Below are 26,320 nucleotides of genomic sequence, written 5' to 3' on the forward strand. Positions count from 1 at the left end.
CCATGTAGCTCAGGTGGTTCATGATTACTAAAATAGGCTAAGTAAACAGAAAATAAAGATTAAAGCTTAAAATGGTGCTTAGCTCTTAAAATATATGTGGTTAGAAATACACTAATTTCTTTTAAAAGCATATAATATTTTCACCATCTTCCTGTGTCCTATCTGTGTGCATAGGATAGAGGAACTGTATGTATACTGTAGTGTGTTTATGGTATTTTTTTCAAATTAACAATTAGACCTGTTGATTTAAATTTAGAGGTACTTCACCTGAATATTCACTGAGAATATTATTTGAGAACATAGCCAATATGTTTAACAATAATTTATCTGAAAGTAAAGAAAAAATAATTTATCTTACATTTGCCAACCTAAGTACATTCTATAATTAATGTGTGGTCAAAATTTTAAAAACTATGTTTTATACATAAATCTGAATAATTAATATATATGACTATATGTAACCTCTTAACAGCTGTCATTTTAGTGGATCACAATCCTAAATTAATTCATATTTAGACACTTGGCAGTTATACAACTTTATCAACTTCAGTGATTAGTGCATCAAAAACAACGAACGAATTCCTGTGAAAAAGATTAACTGCCACCATAGCAGAGATAGTCACCAACTCAAAAGAATCATTACAGGCAGTGTAACTTTGTTTTCATATTCTCTATTCTGTTTGTATTATACTAAAAATTAAAATTTTGGACTTAAGGAGTTCCCGTCGTGGCTCAGTGGTTAATGAATCCGACTAGGAACCATGAGGTTGCGGATTTGATCCCTGGCCTCGCTCAGTGGGTTAAGGATCCAGCATTGCCATGAGCTGTGGTGTAGGTCACAGATGTGGCTCAGATCCTGCATGTTGCTGTGGCTCTGGCGTAGGCTAGCGGCTACAGCTCTGGCCTGGGACCCTCCATCTGCTGGGGGTGCGGCCCTAGGAAAGACAAAAAGACCAAATAATAATAATAATAAAAATAATAATAATAAATTTAGACTTAATAGAGTTCCTGTCATGGCTCAGTGGAAAGGAATCCAACTAGGAACCATGAGGTTGCAGGTTTGATCCCTGGCCTCGCTCAGTGGGTTAAGGATCCGGCGTTGCGGTGGGCTGTGATGTAGGTTGCAGACGGGGCTCAGATCTGGTGTTGCTGTGGCCGCGGCAGCACAGGCCAGCAGCTGGAACTCCGATTCATTCCCTAGCCTGGGAACCTCCATATGCAGTGGTTGTGGCCCTAAAAAGCCAAAAAAAAAAAAAAAAAAATTAGGCTTAAAAAATTGTTTTGGAATTCCAATCTGAGTAGGCTTCAGACAGAATAGAGATTTATAGAAGATTTCAGCTCAACATGAAGGCAAATGTTACCCCCTGTTACTAGAATTATTTAAGGCAGAGACTAAACATGCACTTAAGGTAGGGAATTAATAAATCAGAAAAAACATTGAATTGTTATTACTTTGAAAATTCTTTTCAACTCATAATTTCTTAGGAATAATACTTAGCACTTTTGTATTTAAGTCTTCTGTTAATTTACCAGGTTGGATAAAGAAGTGTGATTTCAATTTTTCTAGTATTATTTTGAAAAAAGAAAAAAATTTATCACTTCCTCTCACCCCTTGCTATTGCAAAACAACGTAAGATCCAGTTTTCAAATTTTCATGAGCTTTACTATTCAAATGAATTAGTTAAGATAGTTTTCATGAAATTTGCCCTGAAAATTTAATTCTAACTTTTATCATTTTCATAAGAAATTTTTCACTTTTAATCACTTTTCAGAAAGGCTTATGAAGTTTAGTGTTAATATTGCTGTTTCAAAAGTACCTTCTACATGTTTATTTGGAAAGACATAAGTGATAGCATGGTAAATTGCGAAACCAAATTATCAGATATTATCAAATAAATTTTTCTTTATAAAAATCCAGACTAAATTCTGTTTAAAGGTTGAGGCAATAAAGTAATATTTTCACTTTTCATTTTTTTTCTTGCACTCTAATTTAAGATAGAAAGAAACCACATAGTTTGATAATGTCATCCCAAATAATCTGTGTTAGAGATCAGGTTTCCAGGTAAGTTGACTACTGTTGCAGAGAAATGCATAATTCTCTCTTAGAGAGTTTTAAGTCTTTGCCGAAGGCAGAAGGGTAGCTGTGGCAATAACATCTAAATTCAGGGATCTAGTGTGAACCAATATGAAACTCAGTTCTCACTCAAAGTCTACTTTTTTCTTGTCACTTCTGTCATTTGTGCTTTCTGTGATATTGCAACATTTCCAAATGTCAAATGGACAAATAACAATACCTTTAAGAGATCTGAGTATGTTGAAATATATTACAACAAAGTCTGTAAACTATATTACACATTTCTAAATATTTAGCTAAGTAAACTTTTCTCCTTCAGAAATTGTGTGTGTGTGTGTGTGTGTGTGTGTAAAACTATAAAGCCCAGGTCTTTTTGCATCCCCTTCCATGCCCTGGAACAGTAATGTCAAATTGGTTTCATCTTGTTTGTTACAGTAATTGATTGGCTGCCCTAAAGTGCTATGCTGAAAATTTGAAATCTGCATCTAGAGGGAAAAAGAGAACAACATTTAAGCCGAGTATTTGCTATTTGTCATCTTTGCTCTAGAGCTACAAAACTCTCATTGTAGTTCTGAAAATTCCAAGCTTAGCCAGACAGCCGGCTCTTGGAGCACAAATGATCATGTGACTCAGCTAGGAATATTGCTCTTCTAATACTTCCAAGAGATTGTTTTAATCCAATGGTCCCTCCTTTAAAACAGCAGAGAATCTCTACTGTGCTTCTGAAGAACTCCAAGAACCATTACCATGCTGATGTCATCAGAGATATCCTTCAGCATTAAACTCTATACTTGCCTTTAAAAAATTCCAACCTCCATTAAAATGACAACAGTTTCTCCTTTTAAAATCTAGCCCTGTCATTCTCAGACATCAGTTTACATAGCAATTAAAAATGCAGCCTCTTGTCCCTATCCCCAGAGATTCTGATTTTGTTGGTCCAGAGTAAAGTTTGAAATTGGCTTTTTAATCTTTCCTAGTCTGATACATATGGTCTGGAGGCCATTCTTTGTCGTAGATTTAGACTTGCATCCTTCCTTCCATATCATTTTTTTCCAGCTGTAATTGCTTAAATTTTAATACTGTCAGCCATAACACCTCGGGAAGATAATTTTTTGATTATGCTATCAACTAGTATCTGCAACAAGTAGTAAATGCAAAGAGGCTGAATACACAAATCCAAGTATTTAAGATGTTGTGCAATCATAATTGTTAGCTTTCTGGGCAGTGGTCTCTAGGAATGCCAGTTTGCCCCCACTTCCCAAGTTCAAATTCAAGCTACTTGACATAAAACCGCCAGTTGCATTCTCCCCACATTTCACAACCAAAACATTCTGAGCTTTTCCAACCCGAATCAAGTCCATAGGTTGTCTTTGCCTTCTCAAAAGTTACCCGCGAAGTCTTGAATGACTTTTCTCGACATGTTTTTTTTCTCAGATATAACTTACAGTTTATTAGTAGGAGAGAAATAGGTCCTTAACCAGTCTGAATGCCCCACTTCTGATCTTGTTTAGCTCTTTTTTCTTATGTTTAAAAAAGCACATAAAAATATACTATTTTGGAGTTCCCGTCGTGGCGCAGTGGTTAACGAATCCAACTAGGAACCATGAGGTTGCCGGTTCGGTCCCTGCCCTTGCTCGGTGGGTTAACGATCCTGCGTTGCCCTGAGCTGTGGTGTAAGTTGCAGACGCAGCTCAGATCCCGCGTTGCTGTGGCTCTGGTGTAGGCCGGCGGCTACAGCGCCCATTCAACCCCTAGCCTGGGAATCTCCATATGCCCCGGGAGCGGCCCAAAGAAATAGCAAAAAGAAAAAAAAAAATTTTTTTTTTTAAAGTGTACTATTTTAATCACTTCTAAGTTCATTAGTGTTAAGTATATTCACCTTGTTATACAACCAATCCGGAACTGTTTCCATCTTGCAAAACTGGAACTCTATACCCATTAAACACTTCTCGTTCCCGCATCCCCATCCCTTGACATTCTATTTTCACCATTCTGCTTTCTTCTCAACCTTTTTTTCCAGTAAGAAAGTATTTTCTTAACCTTCTTCCGTCAATAGTGGGTTTATAATTATTGCTACTTAGTCTCCAAGTATAATCCTTGTTTCCTGGATTATAAATCTCATGCAAAAAGATTTACAATTACAGAGCAATCGTGCTTATATTAAGAGACACAAAATCTTTGGGTGACTGTGAACGAAGGCTATTTTATCCTGGAAGCTTTCCACTGATTTACAGAGAGAGAACCCTTTATTCCTCCTGAGTCCAGATGGAAATTTTATGCTTGTTTGTTGAAAGTTTGAGGTTAGAGTTACCAGGGCAATAATTAGGCTTAAATCCTGGAATTTCGTAGACTTTTTCTGTCTACATTCTAGGATTGTTCTCTCTTACTTGTGTAGTAATATAGTAGATTGGAAATTTTCCTGGTGTTTGACAGTGTTGATGTTCACTAAATGATTTCAGGATTTTTGCTTAACACCATATGACTCTATTTAGCTTTAAGTAGCTTTATTAGAAACATAATTTGGGAAGAAATAGCCATAAATAAAAAGCATTTTCTGGGAGTTCCTGTCATGGCACAGTGGAAACGAATCCAACTAGGAACCATGAGGTTGCTGGTTCGATCCCTGGCCTTGCTCAGTGGGTTAAGGATCTGGCATTGTGGTGAGCTGTGGTGTAGGTCGCAAATGTGGCTCAGATGCTGCGTTGCTGTGGCTGTGGGTAGCTGGCAACTGCAACTCTGATTTGACCCCTAGCCTGGGAACCTCCATATGCCACGGGTGCAGCCCTAAAAAACAAAAATAAATGAATAAATAAAAGTAAAAAATAAATAAAATAAAAATGCATTTTCTTTTTCTTTTTTTTTTTTTCTTTTGACTTTTCATTAGGGCCTTACCTGCAGCATATGGAGGCTCCCAGGCTAGAGGTCCAATCGGAGCTACAGCGGCCGGCCTACACCACAGCCACAGCAATGCCAGATCCAAGCCACATCTGTGACCTACACAACAGCTCACTGCAACACTGGATGCTTAACCCACTGAGCAAGGCCAGGGATTGAACCCAAAATCTCATGGTTCCTAGTTGGATTCTTTTCTGCTGTGCCACAACAGGAATTCCCTGGATGTTATTTTCAAAATCATTGACAATTGAGGAAAAAAAATCAACCCAAGGAACATTTTTAAAACTCTTCTTTTTCCAGTCTTCCCTCAAAACATTTATCTCGCTCTGTTATTAATTTTTGCAATAAATCAATAAAGTTTGCAATCCTATAAGCAGTGTCCATCTAAATAACCAGAAAGGCTACAACTATGATTGTTAGGCTTATGATCTTGACATTAAAAAAAAAAAAAACCTGCCTTTTCTTGGGTTAAGTTGTCTTGAAACTAACACAAAAGTTAGTTGATCATGATTCTTGGATAACGATAACTGAACCTTCATTTTATGAATTTAACAATTCATAGTATCCATGTATTCTTATGAATTTTTCAGGCAAATACAGTTTACTTAGCGCATTTTAAGTAACTTGATAGTTTTCGTAGCAACATATTAAAAATATTTACCTCAAAGAAAATTCTTTAAAATTGAAGTTCATTACTTCTTTGATTTCCATTATAAAATCAAAAATGTTTTCTCAGCAAGGGGAAAAATTTTTTTTGAGTTGAAAAGATTTGGTGAAAGAGTTGAGGTGCATCTGGTTCAGTAACATACTAAGCATTTTTTTTCTTTGCAGTGCTCCCATCCCTACTTATGACCTTTCTCCATTGCCCTCCATTATCACCCCTAAATCACAGAACTTCATTTAGTGTTATGCAGTCCTCAGGGCAAATGCTGCCAACAGCCTTGAACTAGACCTGTCCTCTCTTTGTAGTCTCTAACATAAGCTAGGCATTCATATTTTGCCAGTGGGAATTTTTAATGTAGTAAACTTCAGTCTGAAAATTCCCCAAGTTCTTATCCCTTTTTTTTTTTACAATTATTTACCACTTTATCAGTTATAGTATTAAATTTATTTAGAGTAAGGAATGCCTGTTTGATTTATAACTGAAGCTAGTTTGCATTATTTTTCTTCAGTCATTAAACTGTACTCCTACTTAAGGGAACTTTTGAGTCATTAGGCAACTATGAGCAACTTGGTTTGTTAATCACCATTTACTGTTTGATTCATTTTTTGAAAAGGACCCAAATATTACATTTAATGACATACCAAACTTGGATTCAAGCAGTATCTTCCATTAGGTGATTTGCTTCTGACCTGAGACACATTACGTAAGATCTACTCTTTCATGAACATTTTTTGTTTTATGTGGTAAAAAATTAACAGGTAAACACAAAATTTGATTCTTAAATTAGATTTTTAAGAGTTCCCTGTGGTGCAGAGGGTTAAGAATCCGAGTAGCCACTGCAGCAGCTCAGGTTCCTGCTGTGGTTCGGTTCAGTCCCTGGCCCAGGAACTTCTACATGCTGTATGCATAGCAAACACACACACACAAACACACACACACATTTGATAATTCTATTCTGAGACAATTTTAATAATTGCATTCTAATTGCTTTTAATAATTTTGTTACAAAAAACTATAAAATGAGTGTGAATGCCAAATTACACATTTCATTTCATGGAAATGAAAGTGATGGTTTGTGCTATAATTTATAAAGCCAAAAAGTTTGAATTGTGTATTATTTGGACTATTGTTTTAAGCATTCATGGAATTTAAAGACCTGTAAGGTCTTGCCTTTGCCCTCCTGGTGTGCTGCAGGGTATTGTAGAGGTTAGGGTTGCCATGTTGTGTGTTATCGTTCAGACATTCTGGCTCTGTGCCTTTTAGGTAGGCTTGGGCAGGTCATTTCACCGCAGTGGACGCCAGCTTATTTATCCATCAGTGTGGGCTTTGGATCAGAAGAACCTTTCCATTTCTCTATCCCTGGAGTCTGTGAAACTTCTAAAGTTACTTTCAACTTCCTTCTGTGGCCTTTTCTCATTTTTCTCCAGATTCTCTGTTTCATTTGACATTAAGTGACCATCCTTTCCTTCTTGGCATCCTTCATTTTTAGTTACAGTTGCTTTAGTAATGTGTTTCAGTGTCCTGTTTCTCTGTCCCATTTGCCTGGTCCCCTTTTTTATCCTGTCACTTAATTGTGTGTGTGCGTGCGTCTGTGTGTGTGTATCAATTAGTAAAACTTGTATTTTGGGCCTATACATCAGAAGCTTTAAATAGGCAATTCTTCCTGTTCCAAAAAGTTTTTTTAAGACACAGCCTAAAACGTGCTCTTAAATATATTTGATAACTTAAACTTACTTTTCCATGTAAAAACCCTATCTACTTGAATTTGTTTCAAACCAGAGACTGTTTTTCTTCCTCTTCATCTATTCTCCTCTACACCTAGCTGACGACTCAGATCATCCACTTAATCACAAGTGTTCCTGTTCCTGTTTTGCCTTTGAAATCTTGTTGTTTTAAGATCATGGTATTTAACAGGCAAATCAAAATGGCGACAAATGGAAATGAAAGTGATGGTTTAAAAACCTGGAAAGAAATACAATTTCATTTTTTTTCCCAAAGATTGACTCACAAATTGAGGCGCAATAGAATATGGGATCTTTTTGTTTGCTCCTCATCTAAATTTTACTTCAGAAATATATTTTCCGGAGTTCCCGTCGTGGCGCAGTGGTTAACGAATCCAACTAGGAACCATGAGGTTGCGGGTTCGGTCCCTGCCCTTGCTCAGTGGGTTAACGATCCGGCGTTGCCGTGAGCTGTGGTGTAGGTGGCTCTGGCGTAGGCCGGTGGCTACAGCTCCGATTCAACCCCTAGCCTGGGAACCTCCATATGCCGCAGGAGCGGCCCAAGAAATAGCAACAACAACAACAAAAAGACAAAAGACAAAAAAAAAAAAAAAAAAAGAAATATATTTTCCCTTGCTTAATAGACAAATGATCCTGTTCTTGTATTCACTCAGTGACTATTAAGTGGTTCCTCTGTGCCAGCCCTTTTGCTAGGGACTAGAAATACAATGATTTACAAAAGAAAAATATTCCACTGCCACTAGGTCTAAGTGTGCCATGTATGAACTTATTTGATTTAAAGCAGCTCTTGGAGTCTAATCAAACTCATTTTTCCATTCAACATATATTCATCTGATCATCTGCCACAGGCCAGGCATTGTGTTGGTATATATGAGAGGTATGTTTGGAGCTATTAGTAAAGACTGTATATTATTTTCCCTTGAATAAGTTTTTCTTTAAATATGATGAATTATCTTCATTCTGTTACAGTGCTCAAAATGCATTTCATTGATACAAATTTAGATATCTACAGTGACACTCTTTTCAAGAATATTTCTGTCTTCTCCCATTCCATCCATCTCTTTTGATGTCCTAGGATGAAAATAATAATTCTGTTTCATCTCTCGTGCCAACTGTGTCAAATGGTAATGACTTCCCGAGCTCTAGGTTGGAGATTGTGAAGCCCCATTCAGGCTCATCATAAGACTGCTCTGATTTCTGTGTGTTGGTGGGGATTGAGTTGGGGAGAGGACGAGGAAGGCAAGGAGAAGTAACATTCATGCTGCATATTTGCCTTCCCTGACTCAGGCCTTTGTATTCACCCCCACTTTAATTTTATTTCATTCTCATTGCCTATACGATAACTTCACAAACTGCTTTTCTCTCCATGTGTCTGAATTTACAAAATCCATCAGTATTCCCAACCCAACTGTGAATTACCCACCAATGTCTTAGCCAAATGAAATAAGCATGATCCTACTGTGTCTGTGTAAATCAAAAGTTGTAATAATTTGCACCAGAGATTTATTACAATGAAGAGCCACTCATGGATAAATTCAATTAGTTATTAGTACAAAAGATTCATTTATCCTAGAAGTTCTATAATTGGTCACGAGTTCTGAAATATTTTCTAATTAAATTAAATGTTAAAAGAACTACAGAATTTTGGAGTTCCATTGTGGCAAAGCAGAAATGAATCTGACTAGGAACCATGAGGTTGCGGGTTCGATCCCTGGCCTCGCTCACTGGGTTACAGATGTAGTGTTGCTGTGAGCTGTGGTGTAGGTAGCAGACGTGCCTCAGATCTGGCGTTGCTGTGGCTCTGGCATAAGCTGGCAGCTACAGCTCCGATTCGACCCCTAGCCTGGGAACCTCTATATGCCACAGGTGCAGCCCTAAAAAGACAAAAAGACAAAAAGAAAGAATTATAGAATTTTAAATTATAATAATCTTTGTGTAATTTGATATAATTTTCAAAATCTTTATATATTGGATCCCATTTCATCCTCATGAAAATACTGATTTAGATTAGTTCAGTATTACTAACCTCACTTAACAGACAGGCAGGTTAGATGATTTGCTATGGATCACTCAGTGATCTAATAAAATAACAGGGTTTATAAGGAGCCCACTGCTCATTGAAGCCTTCATAACAAGAGTATAGAAATTTTAAATGGTAAACTTGAAATTAAAATTTGTTAGATTTGAGCATATGGGTTTTTTCTTTGTTTTTATTTTTTTATTAAAGTATAATTGATTTACAATGTTGTGCCAATCTCTGCTCTACAGCAAAGTAACTCAGTCACACATATATATACATTCTTTTTTTATATTATTTTCTATCATGGTCTATCCCAGAAGACTGGATATATTTCCCTGTGCTGTAGAGTAGGACCTCATTGCTTATTCATTCTAAATGTAATAGTTTGCATTTACTAACCCCAAACTCCCTGTCCATTCCACTTCCTCTCCCCTCCCACTTAACAGCCACAAGTCTGTTCTCTATGTCTGTGAGTCTGTTTCTGTTTTGTAGTTAGGTTCATTTGTAAGCACATGTTTTTTAGCTAAATTATTTTTTTTAAAAACACATTCTAGGTATTTTCCTGTTCTTGTCACATTTGTAGGCTCAATGCTACACTGAATCTGTGATCTGTTTTGGCCCTGGCAGAAGGCATATCAAGTTATTATATTGGTATTCATGTCTATATAGAAATCACTTGCCCAGAGTCAGTCTTTTTTGCGTCTAGTTGTTGAGACTTTGACACTCTCTTTCCTGAGCTTCCCACCTTAGTGAATGAACCTTACAGATCTTGATCCTATTGACACAAGTTTTGTGATGGCTTGCATTGCCGTGTAGCCTTCAAGAAATGTTATTTAGAGATAAAACTACTTCACTTGCACAGTAAATTCAGTTAATAATTAAAAATCAACTAGTGATTTTTTCCCCTACACTCATATGAACAAGAGATAAATGACCACCTAAGTTGGAAGTTCAGGCTTTTTCAAAAGTCTGTTTGAAAGGGATGTTCCTAGTTTTTATCAAATTAACTCAAGAATCCACATCTTCATTTACATCATTATACAGTGGTAATAGTTAACAGTGAAGAGTCTAGAGCACTGCAATCTCATTTACACACACAGAATTTAATCATGTTCACTATGTTTTATTTATTGAAGCAGAAAGGCAAAATAATACATACTAGGAATATTTGAATTTCAGTAGGATCAAAAGCATTGTGGTTAAGGCACTGTTGACTAAGAAATTCCATTAAATAAATGACCTTGCTCCGAGCATTCTGAGTTAACTATGGTTTTGTAGTCTCACTGAGGAATTAGTAGACTGAATTCTAAATTCTTGCATGGATATTGAATTTACTTCTGTGGCCATAAAATTTTCATGTTAGCTCAATCTGCACTAATAATCACATAGCTATAAATATAAAAAGATCAGGAGTTCCCTGGTGGCCTAGCAGTTAAAGATCTGTCACTGCTGTGACTCAAGTCACTCTTGTGGCATGAGTTCAGTCCCCGGCCCAGGAACATTTGCATGCCACAGGTGCAACAACAACAACAAAAAAATCAATATACCTAGGATTACCAGGAAAGAGCTTAAAAAATTCCACATTTGCTTTTTGCTTTGAGAGAAATAAAATAACAATTTTAATTTAAAACAATTTAATTCTAATTAATTTCCTCCACCCCCTTAAGAAGTAGCAATAATTTTAGCTCTCTTTCTAGGTACTCGGTTTCCCACAGAGTTATCGAGTGGTGTCAGTGGTCTAGTAAAGAATGGTGAAGAACACAGAACAGACTCTCATGTCAGCCAGTCCTGGGTTCAAGTTCAAATTCAGTCACATATTGTGTAATTAGGGGCAAATTTTATAACTTTATAGAGTTAATGTGAGAATTTATTTAATCAGCTTTCAGGTTATACTTACTATTGACTCACTATGTGCTGGGCCAGGGGATGTATCAGTAACAAAACAGATGAAGTTCCTTGACCCTCAGAACCTATAGGCAACCAAAATTCTCTTAAAATTAAGTGTCTTAAGATACATGAAGTTGTTAGCAAAGTCTCTGTCACATAATAGGCATTTAATATTAGTAACATCATTATTAATTTTTCCCAACCCATAAAATAGATGGTTCCACAGAAAGTATTACAAAAGTGTGCAAAATTGGAAAGGAGCCCCCTTTTATCAGAGGAAATCTCAGTTATGGCGATGGCAAGGAAATTAGGCTGGTTATAATCTCTTGAAGCTGGTTATAATCTCTTTATTCAGTAAAATATAAAAGCACACAACTGTGTAGGCAGAAATTTCTTGGACAGGAAACAGAAAGTACTAACTTTGTAAGAGAAAAAAAATTAAAAACTAGACCTCACCAAAATTAAAATTTTCTGCTCATCAAATAACACCATTTAAAAAAAAAGAAAGAAAAAGAAAAAGCCATCCACTGACAAGAAAATATCAAAGCATGGTTTTATTGCTAGAGGAAAACAGAACCACTTTGTTTCATTTTTTAGAAAAAAGATCTTTAGGCAGTTTGCATAATTGGGGGAACAACTGCCCCCCAACCCCGAGACACCAAAAGGATTATAATCACCCATTTTTCAGTTTCAGTGTAAGTATCCATAGTGACTTGACAACCTTATGATTTTCTGGTCTTAATCTGCTGTCAACTTTTTTTTAAAAGACAGGAAAAATATTAAAGATGTCATGTGACTTGTTCAAAATCATTTAACTAGTCATTTCAGAAATTGGGGAGTTCTCTGGTAGCTCAACAGGTTAAGAATCCAGTGTTTTCACTGCTGTGGTGCAGATTCAACCCCTGGTCTGGGAAATTCCACCTACCACGGGTGTGGCTAAAAAAAAAAAGAACTTGAGCTAGACCTTAGTAAATGGTCCTTCCACTACACAGTATCTACGTCTCTATTACTTTACTTCAAAATCAGTAAGAGATGGTGTCTGTGATTCATTCAGAATGTGTTCTCCTTCTCTGAGCTACAAGAGTTTTCTCATCTATTTATTTTAAAGTTGAAAACCTATTATAAGATTATGTTTGTGAGTCATTTTTAATTCTGAAAAACAGCTTTCCGATAGTTGATAAACACTTTAAACATTGGTTTCTTTTTTAAATTTTTTGTGTATATTTTATTTATTTATTTATTTATTTATTTATTTATTTATAGCTTTTTAGGGCCAAACCTGTAGCGCATAGAAGTTCCCTGGCTAGGGGTGGAATCAGAGCTGCAGCTGCCGGCCTACACCACAGCCACAGCAACATGGGATCTGAGCCGCATCTGTGACCTACACAGCAGCTCATGGCAATGCTGGATCCTTAACCCACTGAGCGAGGCCAGGGATTGAATCTGAATCCTCATGGTTACTAGTTGGGTTCATTTCCACTGAGCCACAATGGGAACTCTTAACCGTTGGTTTCAAGATAGTAAAGAAACTATTGTAATTGAGGCCCCAGTTACCATTATAAAGAGGCTCCTACAGACCATCATCTTGATAGTGAGCTTTTCCCCATTTTATATAATCTTGGACTATATTTTTTCTGTCTTCTAGCACTTGGCATTCTGTTTTCCTTTGGTACTTAGGAATCCTTAAGCCTCTCACTATCTCAGAAAATAATTAGATAAAACATCACACAACTACCCATTCTATTAATTATATCAGTTTAAATTGTTGCCTCTAGAGAAGCAAACAGTGTCCTTTAGTGTCAACTGAGTTTTAAGAGGAAAATTTTATAACAAAAAATCTAGGTTATCATGTATCAATTTATTTTTGTCCTTCAATTGTGTCAATTTATATTTATGCAATTTGTCAACAAGAGCAAGAGCAGCAATAATGACACAGGGATTTCAGAGAACTGCTTTTTTTTTTTTTTTTAATTAAAGTATGTGCCTGTAATTTTCCTTTTCAGTCGTACTGAATTTTCAATGTATATAGAATGTATGTAGAAGCCACTATGAGAGGTAAGAAATGACAGTTCAAGGAAAATGAAAGCGAAGATTCATTTATTCAGCAAATACTTGAGTTCCTCCAGTAGGCCAGGCACTGTGCTGGAGAAATTGCTTACTTTTTCCATATTTTTTCCTCTACTCTCTGGTGGAAAATGATGAAGTAGTCAAATTATATATTTCAGATATCTTTGCATGACATGTAGGTTTAGGACAGCATAAGCCTTTGGTGGGTTTGAATTGGAATTACAAAAAGAAACAATTTAGAGAAATAATTATCTGACTTTTAACTATAGTTTTGAGTTTGCCCATGAATAATTGGCCTCACTTGCACATAAATTCTCTTCAAGGTATTTCTGTTTTCTTCTTAGAACCAGAACTTTTTCACTTTATTTTTAGGATTGTCCAATAGTATAATAAGCTTATTTCCATAGGAAATTGGGAATTCATTGAAAATTTTTTTGTAGATTACAATGGATTTTCTTTTCTTTTTAAATTAAAATATGGTTGATTTCGTGAGTTCCCACCGTGGCACAGCAGAAACAAATCCGACTAGTGACCATGAAGTTGTAGGTTCATTCCCTGGTCTTGCTCAGTGGGTTGAGGATCTGGCATTGCCATGAGCTGTGGTGTATCTCGCAGGCACGGCTTGGATCCCGAGTTGCTGTGTCTGTGACATTGGCCAGCAACTACAGCTCCAATTCAACCTCTGGCCTTGGCACCTCCATATGCTGCGGGTGCGGCCCTAAAAAGCAAAAAAAGAAGAAAAAATAATAAATTTAAAAATAAAGTATGGTTGATTTACAGCGTTGTGCCAATTTCTGCCTTACAGCAAAGTCATTGACTATTTTAACTCTGACTATAACCTCTCTAAAGTCAATGAACACAGGCTCTTAGATTTGAAGTGGTGAGATAATCATTAAAAATTAGACCCCAACCACTGGCATTCAAAATGGTTTTAAAATGTGTTTTATTATATATATATTCAATTATACACCAGGTAGCATAAGGTAAAATCCCGTTGCTCTCCCACATGAATGTTTTAAGTTCATCAATCTGCTTTCGATGCTGGTGGTACACTACTCTTCCACCAATATTCACACATCCTTGGGGAAACAAAACAAGAGTGACGACCATACTGCCATGATTACTTTTAAGCAGCATTTGAATCAAAATTTTATTGATTTTTTTCTGCATTTATAAATTAATATTTTTACAATAATAAATCCAGCTTGGAAAACTTTTTACATTCTAGGGTATTTTTTATTTTTTATTTTTTTTATTTTATAATCATTTTTATTTTTTCCATTATAGCTGGTTTACAGTGTTCGTCAGTTTTCTACTGTACAGCAAGGTGACTCAGTTACACATATATGTATACATTCTTTTTTCGCACATTATCATGCTCCATCATAAGTGACTAGATGCAGTTCCCAGTGCTATACAGCAGGATCTCATTGCTTATCCACTCCAAAGGCAATAGTTTGCATCTATTAACCCCAAATTCCCAATCTATCCCACTCCCTCCCCCTCCCCCTTGGCAACCTCAAGTCTATTCTCCATGTCCATGATTTTCTTTTCTGTGGAAAGGTTCATTTGTGCTATTAGATTCCAGATGTAAGTAATATCATGTGTTATTTGTCTTTCTCTTTCTTACTTCACTTAGTATGAGAGTCTCTAGTTCCATCCATGTTGCTGCAAATGGCATTATTTTGTACTTTTTTATGGCTGACTAGTATTCCATTATACATATGGAATATATATATATATGTATGTATATACACATACCGCATCTTCTTAATCTGATCATCTGTCAATGGACATTTAGGTTGTTTGCACGTCTTGGCTATTGTGAATAGTGCTGCAATGAACATGCGGGTGCATGTGTCTTTTTCAAGGAAAGTTTTGTCCAGATATACACGCAAGAGTGGGATTGCTGGGTGATATGGTGCTTCTATGTATAGTTTTCTGAGGATCCTCCATACTATTCTCCATAGTGGTTGTACCGATTTACATTCCCACCAACAGTGCAGGAGGGAAGGGTATTTTTTAAACATAAGATGTTCTCAATCCTTTCTTAGAGCTGACAAATTTACTATGGTCCATAAACTTTTATTTTTTCTCCAATTATAAAGAGCCTGTTTTGGTTTGGTGCTCTGAAACAAAACCCTTGGCCGCATTCTAGGATATGTTGCTCTCTATGGAACAGGGTGAAGGTAGAAGTTTTGAAATTGAAAAAAAAAGAGGCGGGGGGGACTTCCCATTGTGACTTAGTGGGTTGCAAACCCGACTAGTATCCATGAGAGTGCGAGTTTGATCTCTGGACTCGTTCAATGGCTTAAGGATCCAGCGTTGCCACCAGCTGCGATGTAGGTCACAAACTCGGCTCAAATCCCAAGTTGCTGTGGCTGTGGCGCAGGCCAGCAGCTACAGTTCTGATTCCACCACTAGCCTGGGAACCTCCATATGCCAAAAAAAAAAAAGAAAGAAAGAAAAATACCGCCAGCTTTTATGATGCCGCAGAATATTGTGTTTAGTTGTAATGCTGTTGAATGTTTGTATTTAAGTATAATTTACTTACGGTGAAATCTCAGATCTTAGTTTTGACAAATATTAAGACAGAATATTTCATTCACCCTAGAAAGTTCCCATGTACCCCTTCCCAGTCAGCACCCACACTTTCCCCCCATTACAGTTTCCAAACTCAGTCACTGATCTGATTTCTATTACTATAGGTTAGTTTTGTGTATTCTGGAATTTCATGTAAATTAACATATATTTCACTTATTTCACGTTTTGAGATCCTCCCTGCTGTTGAGCTTATCAATGGATGGTTCCTTTTTATTGCTAATGATAATTTTTTTTTAAGAGGCCAAAAATCAGCAGATCTTCACTGAGTACCTTAATTGAATCCTGACAGCAAATCTGTAGTAAGAATGGAGGGGACAAAATACCCTCTAATATTTGTATTCAATGACAGTGCTCCTAATATTCAAACAACTATTCCCACCTTAGTCACTGCAGCAAGAAATACTCTTTTGGGAGACTCTAAATTATCCTTTTGAAAACAGATAATGGGCACTTCAGCAATCGCAATGGCCAAAGAACTGTTATTGGTTGTTTTTATTTTATAGTTCTGCTTTGACCTCAAAAAGTAATGTGAAAAATAACTCCAGGTGAGGAAATACTTCTTATGATAGCTTTATTATCAAAACATGCTGGAAGGAATCCTTTCACTGTTTATCAATATGGTGAGGCTTCAATAGCTTTTACACACTCTTAAAATTATATAACGTAGACCTTATGAACTCAGTTTTATTATTGGAAACTCATACTTGTCCATAGGTTAAACTCATATATAAGTGAAAGGAGAGTGGATACAATAACAACCACACCTGAACTGTATCTCTGTCTTTCTGGCAGTTCTAATTGAACTTGCCCAAATTTTGCCTTTTTTTTTTTTTTTTTTTTTTTTTGTCTTTTTGCCTTTTTGTCTTTTGTTGTTGTTGTTGTTGTTGCTATTTCTTGGGCCGCTCCCGCAGCATATGGAGGTTCCCAGGCTAGGGGTTGAATCGGAGCTGTAGCCACCAGCCTACGCCAGAGCCACAGCAACTCGGGATCCGAGCCGCGTCTGCAACCTACACCACAGCTCACGGCAACGCTGGATTGTTAACCCCCTGAGCAAGGCAGGGATCGAACCCGCAACCTCATGGTTCCTAGTCGGATTCATTAACCACTGCGCCACGACGGGAACTCCCCAAATTTTGCCATTTTAAGCAAAGAGTGATTGAGATTTTAGGTAGTGGCAATACACTTCAGCTAAGATAATATTGTGATTCTAGTGAGACATAGTAAATCGTGTACCAATAGATATAAAGGAGGGATTTTTACTCTCTGCTGTTCTCTTTTTCAAGAGAATCCTATTCTTACCAAAGAGGAGTCTGAATTTTGGCATAACTAAATAAAATAAGTCCATCCCGATCCATGCCACATCCACCTTTAAGATGCTAAAATCTTAAAGGAGCTACAGGAGTTACCATTGTGGCTCAGTGGTTAAAGAACCAGACCAGTATCCATGAGGACACAGGTTCGATCCCTGGCCTTGCTCAGTGGGTTAAGGATCTGGTGTTGCCATGAGCTGTGGTGTAGGTCATAGATGTGGTTCAGACCCCATGTTGCTGTGGCTGTGTATAGGCCGGCAGCCGCTTCGATTGGACCCCTAGCCTGGGAACCTCCATATGCCGCAGGTATGGCCCTGAAAAGTGAAAAAAATAAAAAAAATAAAATACAATGAGGAGCTACAGAACCATAAAGAGATCCCAGAACCCTAAATCACATACCAAGAGGATACTCAACACTTTCCTAACTTTATGGAAAGGTACTAAGTCATTTTCAATGTTTATAACAACTGTTCAACAGGGGAAAGTGTAACCATACGGTACTGCAATGCCTATGTCAGTTCTACAGGAAAAGACACTCAAATGACATATTTTACCAAATTACTGAGAGAATATGAATAAAATTTCCAATGATTCCAATTCTCTGAATCCCTCTCATCTACTGATTTTCTCATTTCTTTTGCCTTTCTGCCTACCACTAAATACATATACTTTCCTTCTCCCCTCTTACAGTTATTTTTCTCCCTATGGTTCCTAAATTATTTTACCACATTCATATTTCATTCTGATTATTCCAGAAATACTGAAATGAAATTTCCCTTTAATGTGACCTACTTCGGCATAGAATTTGGCCTAAGTATTATTTCTCATAAAAAGGCACTTACATTTAAATTACCAAGAGAATCTCATTAGTGTAATTCAACCCATAAGGAGGCCTTACATTGCTATCGACTCAGCTTCAAGGATATATGTTCTAAACTATGAAGATGATTAACTGCTTTTGAGCAGTATGCATGAACTCTTTAAGCAGTTCATCGTCCTTTGAACTGTAGTCATTAATTTTAATTAACTGCCAATAATGTTTGTTGCCATGTGGAAAAGTGAGGACATGGCCCTTGTTACCATTTGAGGATGTGTAATGACATCAGTTTAATGTTCAAAAGGTAAAAAGGTCTTAGGTTATGAAATAAAGAATTATAAGCCTGATTTCCCAGTGAGTACACACAGCTCGAGGGGTTTTGAAAAGTCCTAGCTCAAAAGAAATTAAAGCTGATAGTAAATCATCTTTCCTCCACCCATGTATTTATGGTTCTGGCTAATAAAAATTAGATTTTTGCTTACAACTTTTGGAATGAATGATGTTTTTGCTTCTCGGGCAAGATGTTCTAATTCATAGTGCTGTTTTTATTAACATGTACAGCAGTTTAGAGATTCAAACTTAATATCATTACCATTTTTTTCTGCTCATATGATTTAGAACCATAACTCTAATTTTTACAAGAAATAATTCCACTTTTATGTCTTTGAAATTGGAAATGAGGTCATGAATTGTATTTAATTGGTAAGACTTATTCTTTAGAAGACACAGTCATGTAAAGCAGTATGAGTAGGAGCAAGCTCTAGCTACTGATTTTGCTACAATACAAAGTATTATAACATCCACACTATATTGACATAATTTAAGTAGATTGATTTAGGATTTAAAAGGCTTTACATAAGGAGGCCTAATGATGGTTTAGAGAAAACTTTTAATAGTCACAGTTGCTCAAGAGATCCAGGGAGTTCCCTGGTGGTCTGATGGTTAGGACTCAGCATTTTCACTGCTGCAGCCTGGGTTCAATTCCTGGTCTGGGAACTGAGACCCCACATCAAGCCACTGCATGCGGCAGCCAAAAAAAAAAAAAAAAAATCCAGAATACTAAACAAGATTATTCTTTTTTCTTAAAAATAAAATATATTGCAGTTTCCTGGTGGCTCAGTGGGCTAAGGATCCAGCATTGTCACTGGATTGTCACGTGTCAATCCCTGGCCCAGGAACTGTCACATGCCTCAGGCACAGCCTAATAAAATAAATAAAGTAAAATAAAATATAGTATGATTACCATACAAGTTCCCATCATATCAGAAGAGGAACTAATTAGCACAGCATAGAATTTTAGACATGGGAAAGAATTTGATTTCATCTAGTTTAAGCTCACCATTCACCTAGTTCACTAAAATCGCTGTCCTCTCAGAGTTCCTGTCGTGGCTCAGCGGAAATGAATCTGACTAGCATCCACGAGGATGCAGGTTTGATCCCTGAACTTGCTCAGTGGGTTAAGGATCCGGCATTGTGTTGCTGTGGTGTAGGTCACAGGTGCGGCTCAGATCTGGCATTGCTGTGGCTGTGGCATAGGCCGGCAGCTATAGCTCCGATTCGACCCTAGCCTGGGAACCTCCATATACTGTGGGTTTGGTCCTAAAAAGGCAAAAAAAAAAAAAAACCAAAAAAACAAAACAAAAAAAAAACACCTAAAATTTCTGTCTTTCAAGGATCTTAACTTTCCTACACTTATTTCCAAAACACTGAAGAATCACTGATCCCCCATTCCTTTTGCCCTATCCATGTAACTCTTTCCGCTCCCTTCAGATGTTTTTACATTCCTGCTAATGATTGCAGCTATAAGGATTATTTCCTTGATTCTGTATGCATGAATTAGCTTAAGAAACGAATGGTATATTGCACATGAAAGGGCAACTTATTGAAATATTTGGCAAAAGGCAAGGTGATTAATTCTGAGTTTGAGGAGTAGTTGTAATAACAGTTAATCGTGTTATTGATACTCTGGAGGGTATATACAATATGGGCTTTGCCTTTGTGATTTAAGAGTGAGTGATACTACCTACCTATTGTGGAGAAGCAAGAATGAGCAAGCACAGCTTTTTAGTTGGGTGATGGCTCTGAGTTTTTGTTCTGTTTTCTCAATTTCGTTTCTCCTTCATTAAATCAACAAATATTTATTGCGCATACAGTGTGAGCTAGACAGTCTTTTAGGTCTTGATATACAGCAGACAAGATCCAGTCCTTGGCCCTAGAGAGCATATGGTATTGATACAGTATGGGGCAACTGCTTTTGGATTGGAGAAGATATATGAGATCTGTGTAGTTCTACCACTGCTCAAGAAATTTATTAACTTTGCCTTCCTCATAGGGATACAATGGGAAGTGACCGTTATAACCAGTTGTGGGGCATTTGGAAATGAGAAGTGCTATAAAACTGCTGAATAATAGAAAGAAAGATTAAATTATATGGTGGAAATGGTACTTATGTCATTGCTCTAGGACTGCTACTAGGAAAAGCTAAATTAGGTAAATACGACTGCCTAGCTTCTGCGAGATCGAGAAAAAAATCTGTGTATTAGCAAGACGGATTGCAGAATCTTACATTATTTTATGTATTACATGAACTAAATATAGTTGGAAACTCCACACATATAGTATGGAATTTCCACACATCTACAGCTTCTATTAAGAACATTTTGCATCAGTGTTTATTTGTAGTATTTCTCTAGCAATTTTGAATGCTACCACTTTCCAAGACTCTTACTTACCAACAAGAGATTATATTCTCCTACTCAGAAGCTATGAAAATATTCTTTAAATTATATGGGATGGACATCTATCCTTTCTGTGGCTAACCAATTGCATGCTGGGTTTGGGAGAGTTATCATTAGTGATTTATCATGCCTGACCCTTTCTGATTTTACTTATGTTTTTAAAGTTTGTTACTTTTCTCAGAGGACTAGGATACCAATTTATATCCCACTCTACATCCTCAGAAGATAAATAATGTGTAAAAATTGGTCATTTCTTTCATAAGCTTTTATGTGGTCATTTTTACACCCAAGGGAGATTCTCAAACTGTTTAAAAAAAAAAAAAAAAAAAAGGAAGCAGTCCTTTTTTGATAGTCATTTAATGTTCCATGACTATGAACTGATCCTAACTTTAACATTGGTTACTTTATGTTTTACCAGCATTTTTCACCCTAATTAAACAAGGCACTATACCACATTGTTTAGCCCATGGCAGAACAAGACAGGTGAGCTGCCATTGAGGATCAGGATCCTACTTTATCTCTCTCTGAGCAATAGAAAAAAATCCTGGTCTCAGTTTATACTGAGACAACACCCTAGTTTAACTTCATCACACTCAAACAGCAAAACTATTAAAAATCCAAATGTACATGCATGCCATTCACTTTAAAATATATATTCATATAAATATTATATGAAGGGAACTTTATTTTTTATTGTCTTCCACTGATTTACCAAATTTAATAATATAGAGAACTTCCACCACAGTTGTTTATTATTTTATCTGTTCCATGTATTGGTGCTTTGGTCTCTAATGTTCTTTTGTCCTTATTATATTACCTCTATACATTTCCATTTAGCATTTCTATTTAGAATAAAGAGAAAGAAGCATGAAAATTAATAACCCAGGCATCAAATGTTTTTGCTGTGCTTAATAGGAACAAACAATTAAGGCTAGAAACCTTAGTGTTTAATACTGTTTTCAAAATTCAGTTATTAAGTATACTGTCACTTCAAAGAGTGAAAAAAGTATAATATTGTAGTAAGATAAAAACAGGATAACTATGTTTTTGAAAAAGCATATGATGTCTGCGCATTGCATGGCAGTGTGTTAACTAAAATTTGCCTACATAAACTCTCATGATGTTTTCAGATTTTATGGGAATGCTTTGGCTATACTTGGATTTGAATCTTCATAATGACAAAGGTTCTTAATAGTTATTTTTTTAAAACACATTATACTGTTTTTAGAAAGTTGTAATTCATCTTCTTGCTTATATTTGTGCTAAGTTTGTGAAACTGTAATATATTATTAAAAAGAAAAGTAAATTTATATATACTTAGATTTTGAAAAGTAGCATCATGTACATTTTAAAAAAATTTGGGGTAACTTGGAGCACTTTGGTAAAGGAATGTGCAATTATAAAAGTTTATGCCAATTTAATTTCTCTTTAATTCCCAGGAATTACTCTTACTACTAGGCTTTAGATTTGAAACCAAATCCAGTTTTAAGACTAGCACTTTTCTCCTACTGGTATTTCCTGTTTTTCTAATTATGTGAAACATTTAACTTAAACCATTCTTTGCACTGAGTTTTACATTTCCTCTTCCATCCTAATCTGAGAAATCTTTAATTTAAGGAACATTTTAATTTAATTCAGTGGTAATTAGAAAAGCATTTTAGATATCATGACCATTTAATCTGGTGCCTGACTTTAGCAATTTTCTGATAAAAATAGCTAAATTCCTGAAACAGAATATTGAAACATTTTAATTAGTTTCATTGGTTATAACCAGTTGAGTAGTTGATGTCCATACAGTCTTAATTTATCTTAAAATCTGGAGCTGCCAAGCCAACTAGGGACACAGCTGTGTTTGAAATACCCCTATATCCTCCAAAGAAAAAATAAGAAATAGAATTCTGTATGATTATGGCTATTATATATACTTATACTAGGTTACCAGTATTTTACTGTGCTATATCCATGGGTATTAGAAGCAAAATGAAAATAAATATAAATGCTTTAACAGTAGATATTGGCATCAGTACAGATTATGTACAAGCTATTGCAATAAAAAAATATTAACTGTGCCTGTGTTTGAAGAATCTATCTTAAATTTTCTGTGTCCTTTTTCATTTAAGGCTGCATAATCATTTTAAATGTGAAGACAACAGAATATGTGAATGAAGGAAATGATGGCCCTGTTTGCCATGGGATTAAATATTCTGTTGAATGGGGGGGGGATCACTGGCTGTTGTATATTATGACATAAACCAGATTATTCACAAGCAACATGTGAGTCTTATGTACAGATCACAACATTTAGAAATTATACATTTTTGTCTTTCCTCACAAAATGAATTCACAATTTGCAATTTAAATTTTATCATTTAAAGCTGCTAATAATTACAAATAACCTAATATGGATCAAAAGATTAAATGAAATAAATACTATGAAAGAATGCTAATTAATAACATAACCCCATATACTATCAAATTGCTGATAGCATTAAGTTTCTTATAAAGCCTTAAAATATTTTAGTGAAAAATTGATTACCTGGAAATGAAGGCACTTTATTACCTTGAACTATTTGTCTGTATAGAACTTGTCTAAAGTCCCATAAAATTTTCTTTATCCTTTTATAAATTTATCCTATTTATGTGTTTTTCTAAAGCTTCTTATAGTAAAATGTAATAATTCAAAATATTTTAACTTAACAGAAAATTGCATTACATTATACAGCCAATGAACAGTACAGAAAAAAAACTCAAGTGTTAACAAAAGTGTTTGTGATAATGAAAAAAACTGTTAGTCTAATTTGAGGTTAAAATGTTGTAAAATTTGAAGACTTTTTCATTGAATGGTTTTTAGACATTTTCTTTTTTAAATCTTATTTTTATTTGGTACTACTTGTTTTGAAATGTTGATCAAAGATAAGGGCAATCAGAACCATTAAGCCAGCCTGTCATTACTCAATCTTGTTTCAGTTGAGTTTTGTTTCTTTTTCTAACGTAATTCTAAAACATTAAGAAATTAGTGCGGCTTCTATGCTCAAGTCAGCCATGCCTCATGAATTATCAAATTTAAATCAGTAATGTGGATGTGCTGCAAGTGTGTAGCTGTTTCCTCTTTAGAAAATGAGTACTTGACTAGTTAGTACTTGACTAAACAATGCATTTGGTTCTGCAGAAAAAAATAGGATTTTTTTTTCAAAAGTTAAATTTTTTTCTCAAGTTAAATCTTCTCTGTCTGACATATGAAAGGATAGGCTAACTTGTATCCAAAAATGCTTTTCAACAGAAGAATATTTCAAAGCAAACAAACTTTGCTATTTTTGTTTGTTCTGGGGCAGTTCACTTAAGAAAAAAACATTTTTCTATAATTTTACTTATCTATAATTCTTTCTCTCTAGTGGCCATTTTCCTATCATTAGTCTTAAATGTTTTACTAAATGTGAACGCCACTTCACAGACACGGTCATCACCACACAGTACACAGAGGAGTCAAATTTATTAGAAGTCTGTTCTTACCAAGGAGAGAATAAGATAAATTCCATGTCAGTTTTTTTGGTTTGTTTCTTTGTTTCTTTTTTAAATAAGATATATTAACCCAAAGGTATGTTAACGTCATGGCATGAACAATCTTAAATGTAGATCTTTATTGAGTATTTTGTGCTGTTAAGTAACAAGACTTTTCTCAGATCTCTGTGATGCTAAATATTTTCCTTAGAAGGTTTTTGTTTAATGTTAGATTGTTGTTCTGAAAGATGTTGGTCCTAGTGGGATTTTTTAAAAACCAAGAGAACAAATAAACGCATGTATTATGAGTATAGAAATGGTGAATTGTAAACTTACCGTATAGTACTGATTCTATTTTCAAAAATGTTTTTGCTGTTAAATATATACAACATAAAATTGCTGCCGTACTGTAATTGAGTACTTTTTTCCTAAATGACCCTGTTATCACTATTCCAGAATTAGAAGTTGGGCAGACATATGATTGATTCATGTGTCTGCATAGATGCTTCAAGGTATATTCTTCTCTTGGTGAGTAAAAATATATTTTCCTTGACATCAATGCATTGAGATCGGAATATACCTGTATCTACTCTTACTGCACATTTCTTATACAGTATCTTCAAATATGCCAAAATTGGCCTAGGCACAACTTAAAATTGAGGGTTTGTTACATGTTTTCTAACAGAAAGGTTTTCAATGCTATTCTTTATGGGTTTGTACTGTGGAAATAGTTAAACTCCCTTTAAAATTTCATATATGCTAAATTTAAATTAATATTTTTTCTTTAGCTCACAAATTACCCTAAATCCAGAGAGAATATCAACCCTTTTCACTGTTGTCAAAACCAGCATAAGGAACAGCCCTATGACACTACAAAAACAGTTGAGGAATAAGTCTCTTATGTTACACCTCAGAATAAAGGCATTCAGTGAAAGAAATGAACCGAAGTTCATCGTGAATGCAAGGCTTCTGTACTAGACATTCCTCCACAGAAGGGAAGACAAGTGTCGACACCATTGGCATCATTTTCAAACTGCTCTTATGTGGGATATCTTCCACCACAGTGGAAGACTTCTTGACTCTACCAGGCTGTTTTGTTTTGTTTTGTTTTGTTAATTCATCTAGCCATTCCATTTTCAAAAAAAAAAAAAATTGTCAGCATTAAGGTAGAGAGACAGATTTGAAAATACTTTCTTAAGAGATCATGTAACTATATAACTCTGAATTTAAAAATTGAGGAGGAGGGATCTTTTCAACCCACTGCCTCTTACAAGAAACATGTTTTTTAAATCTGTAACTGCTTTAGTGTTAACAGGGTACAAAGTGTTTTTTGTCCTGTATTGTACTTTAAAGGTTCTCATTGATTGGTGATTGTACTGTACTGTATGAAAACAAGTCATAAATTGCCTTGTATTGTTTCTAATAGACCATACCATGTACTACTTCAGTTTTCATGTTCCAGATTTTTCAGTGATGCATGTTAACAGTTAGGTCCTAAAATTCTGTGGTGCTAATTCTTCCATATCCAATGGTGCTTTGTGGATGCTAACTGCACACATGCTGAACAAAGCTTGAAGTTTAAAACTTTCCTTCCTTCCTCTGTTTATATCAAGTACAATAAAATAACTTGAATTTGTCTCAAAGTATCACTGACAATCTAATAAATTGATTTATATGTGTGATTAGTTTGGCTTCTCAATTATTTTCCAGAAAGCAGATTAGTTCTACTGAGCCCTCATATCAACCCAAAGTAGCTCTTACCAAATGTATTTATATTGGTGCCCCCAAATATATTCTATATTTAGGAATTTAAATCAAGTTTAGATCAGAGCTATGAAAACTAGACCTGTCAGACCAGAAAATGAGTGGAGAAAGCAAAAAGGTCCTTAGTGTCCATATTTATACTTTATCAATAAAGCTTTATCATCTGATGGGTATCTGATGCATGAGATAATGGAGGCAAGTAGGTCTTTAAAATCTTTACTGCAATGCAAAGACATTGAA

The 26,320-nt window shown here is 35.6% G+C and overlaps 1 protein-coding gene across 1 annotated transcript in view; it reads left to right on the forward strand.

Annotated features, from left to right (window-relative positions):
• The window catches only part of PURG (purine rich element binding protein G), a 38,884-nt gene extending 12,886 nt beyond the window's left edge, over positions 1-25,998 (forward strand). Inside the window, exon 3 of the mRNA XM_003359494.4 lies at positions 25,105-25,998. Coding sequence (XP_003359542.1) covers positions 25,105-25,209 — 105 coding nt within the window. The 3' untranslated portion in view covers positions 25,210-25,998. The remainder of the gene's footprint in view (positions 1-25,104) is intronic.

Source organism: Sus scrofa, chromosome 15, assembly GCF_000003025.6.
Source record: "Sus scrofa isolate TJ Tabasco breed Duroc chromosome 15, Sscrofa11.1, whole genome shotgun sequence".
NCBI classification, from domain to species: domain Eukaryota; kingdom Metazoa; phylum Chordata; class Mammalia; order Artiodactyla; family Suidae; genus Sus; species Sus scrofa.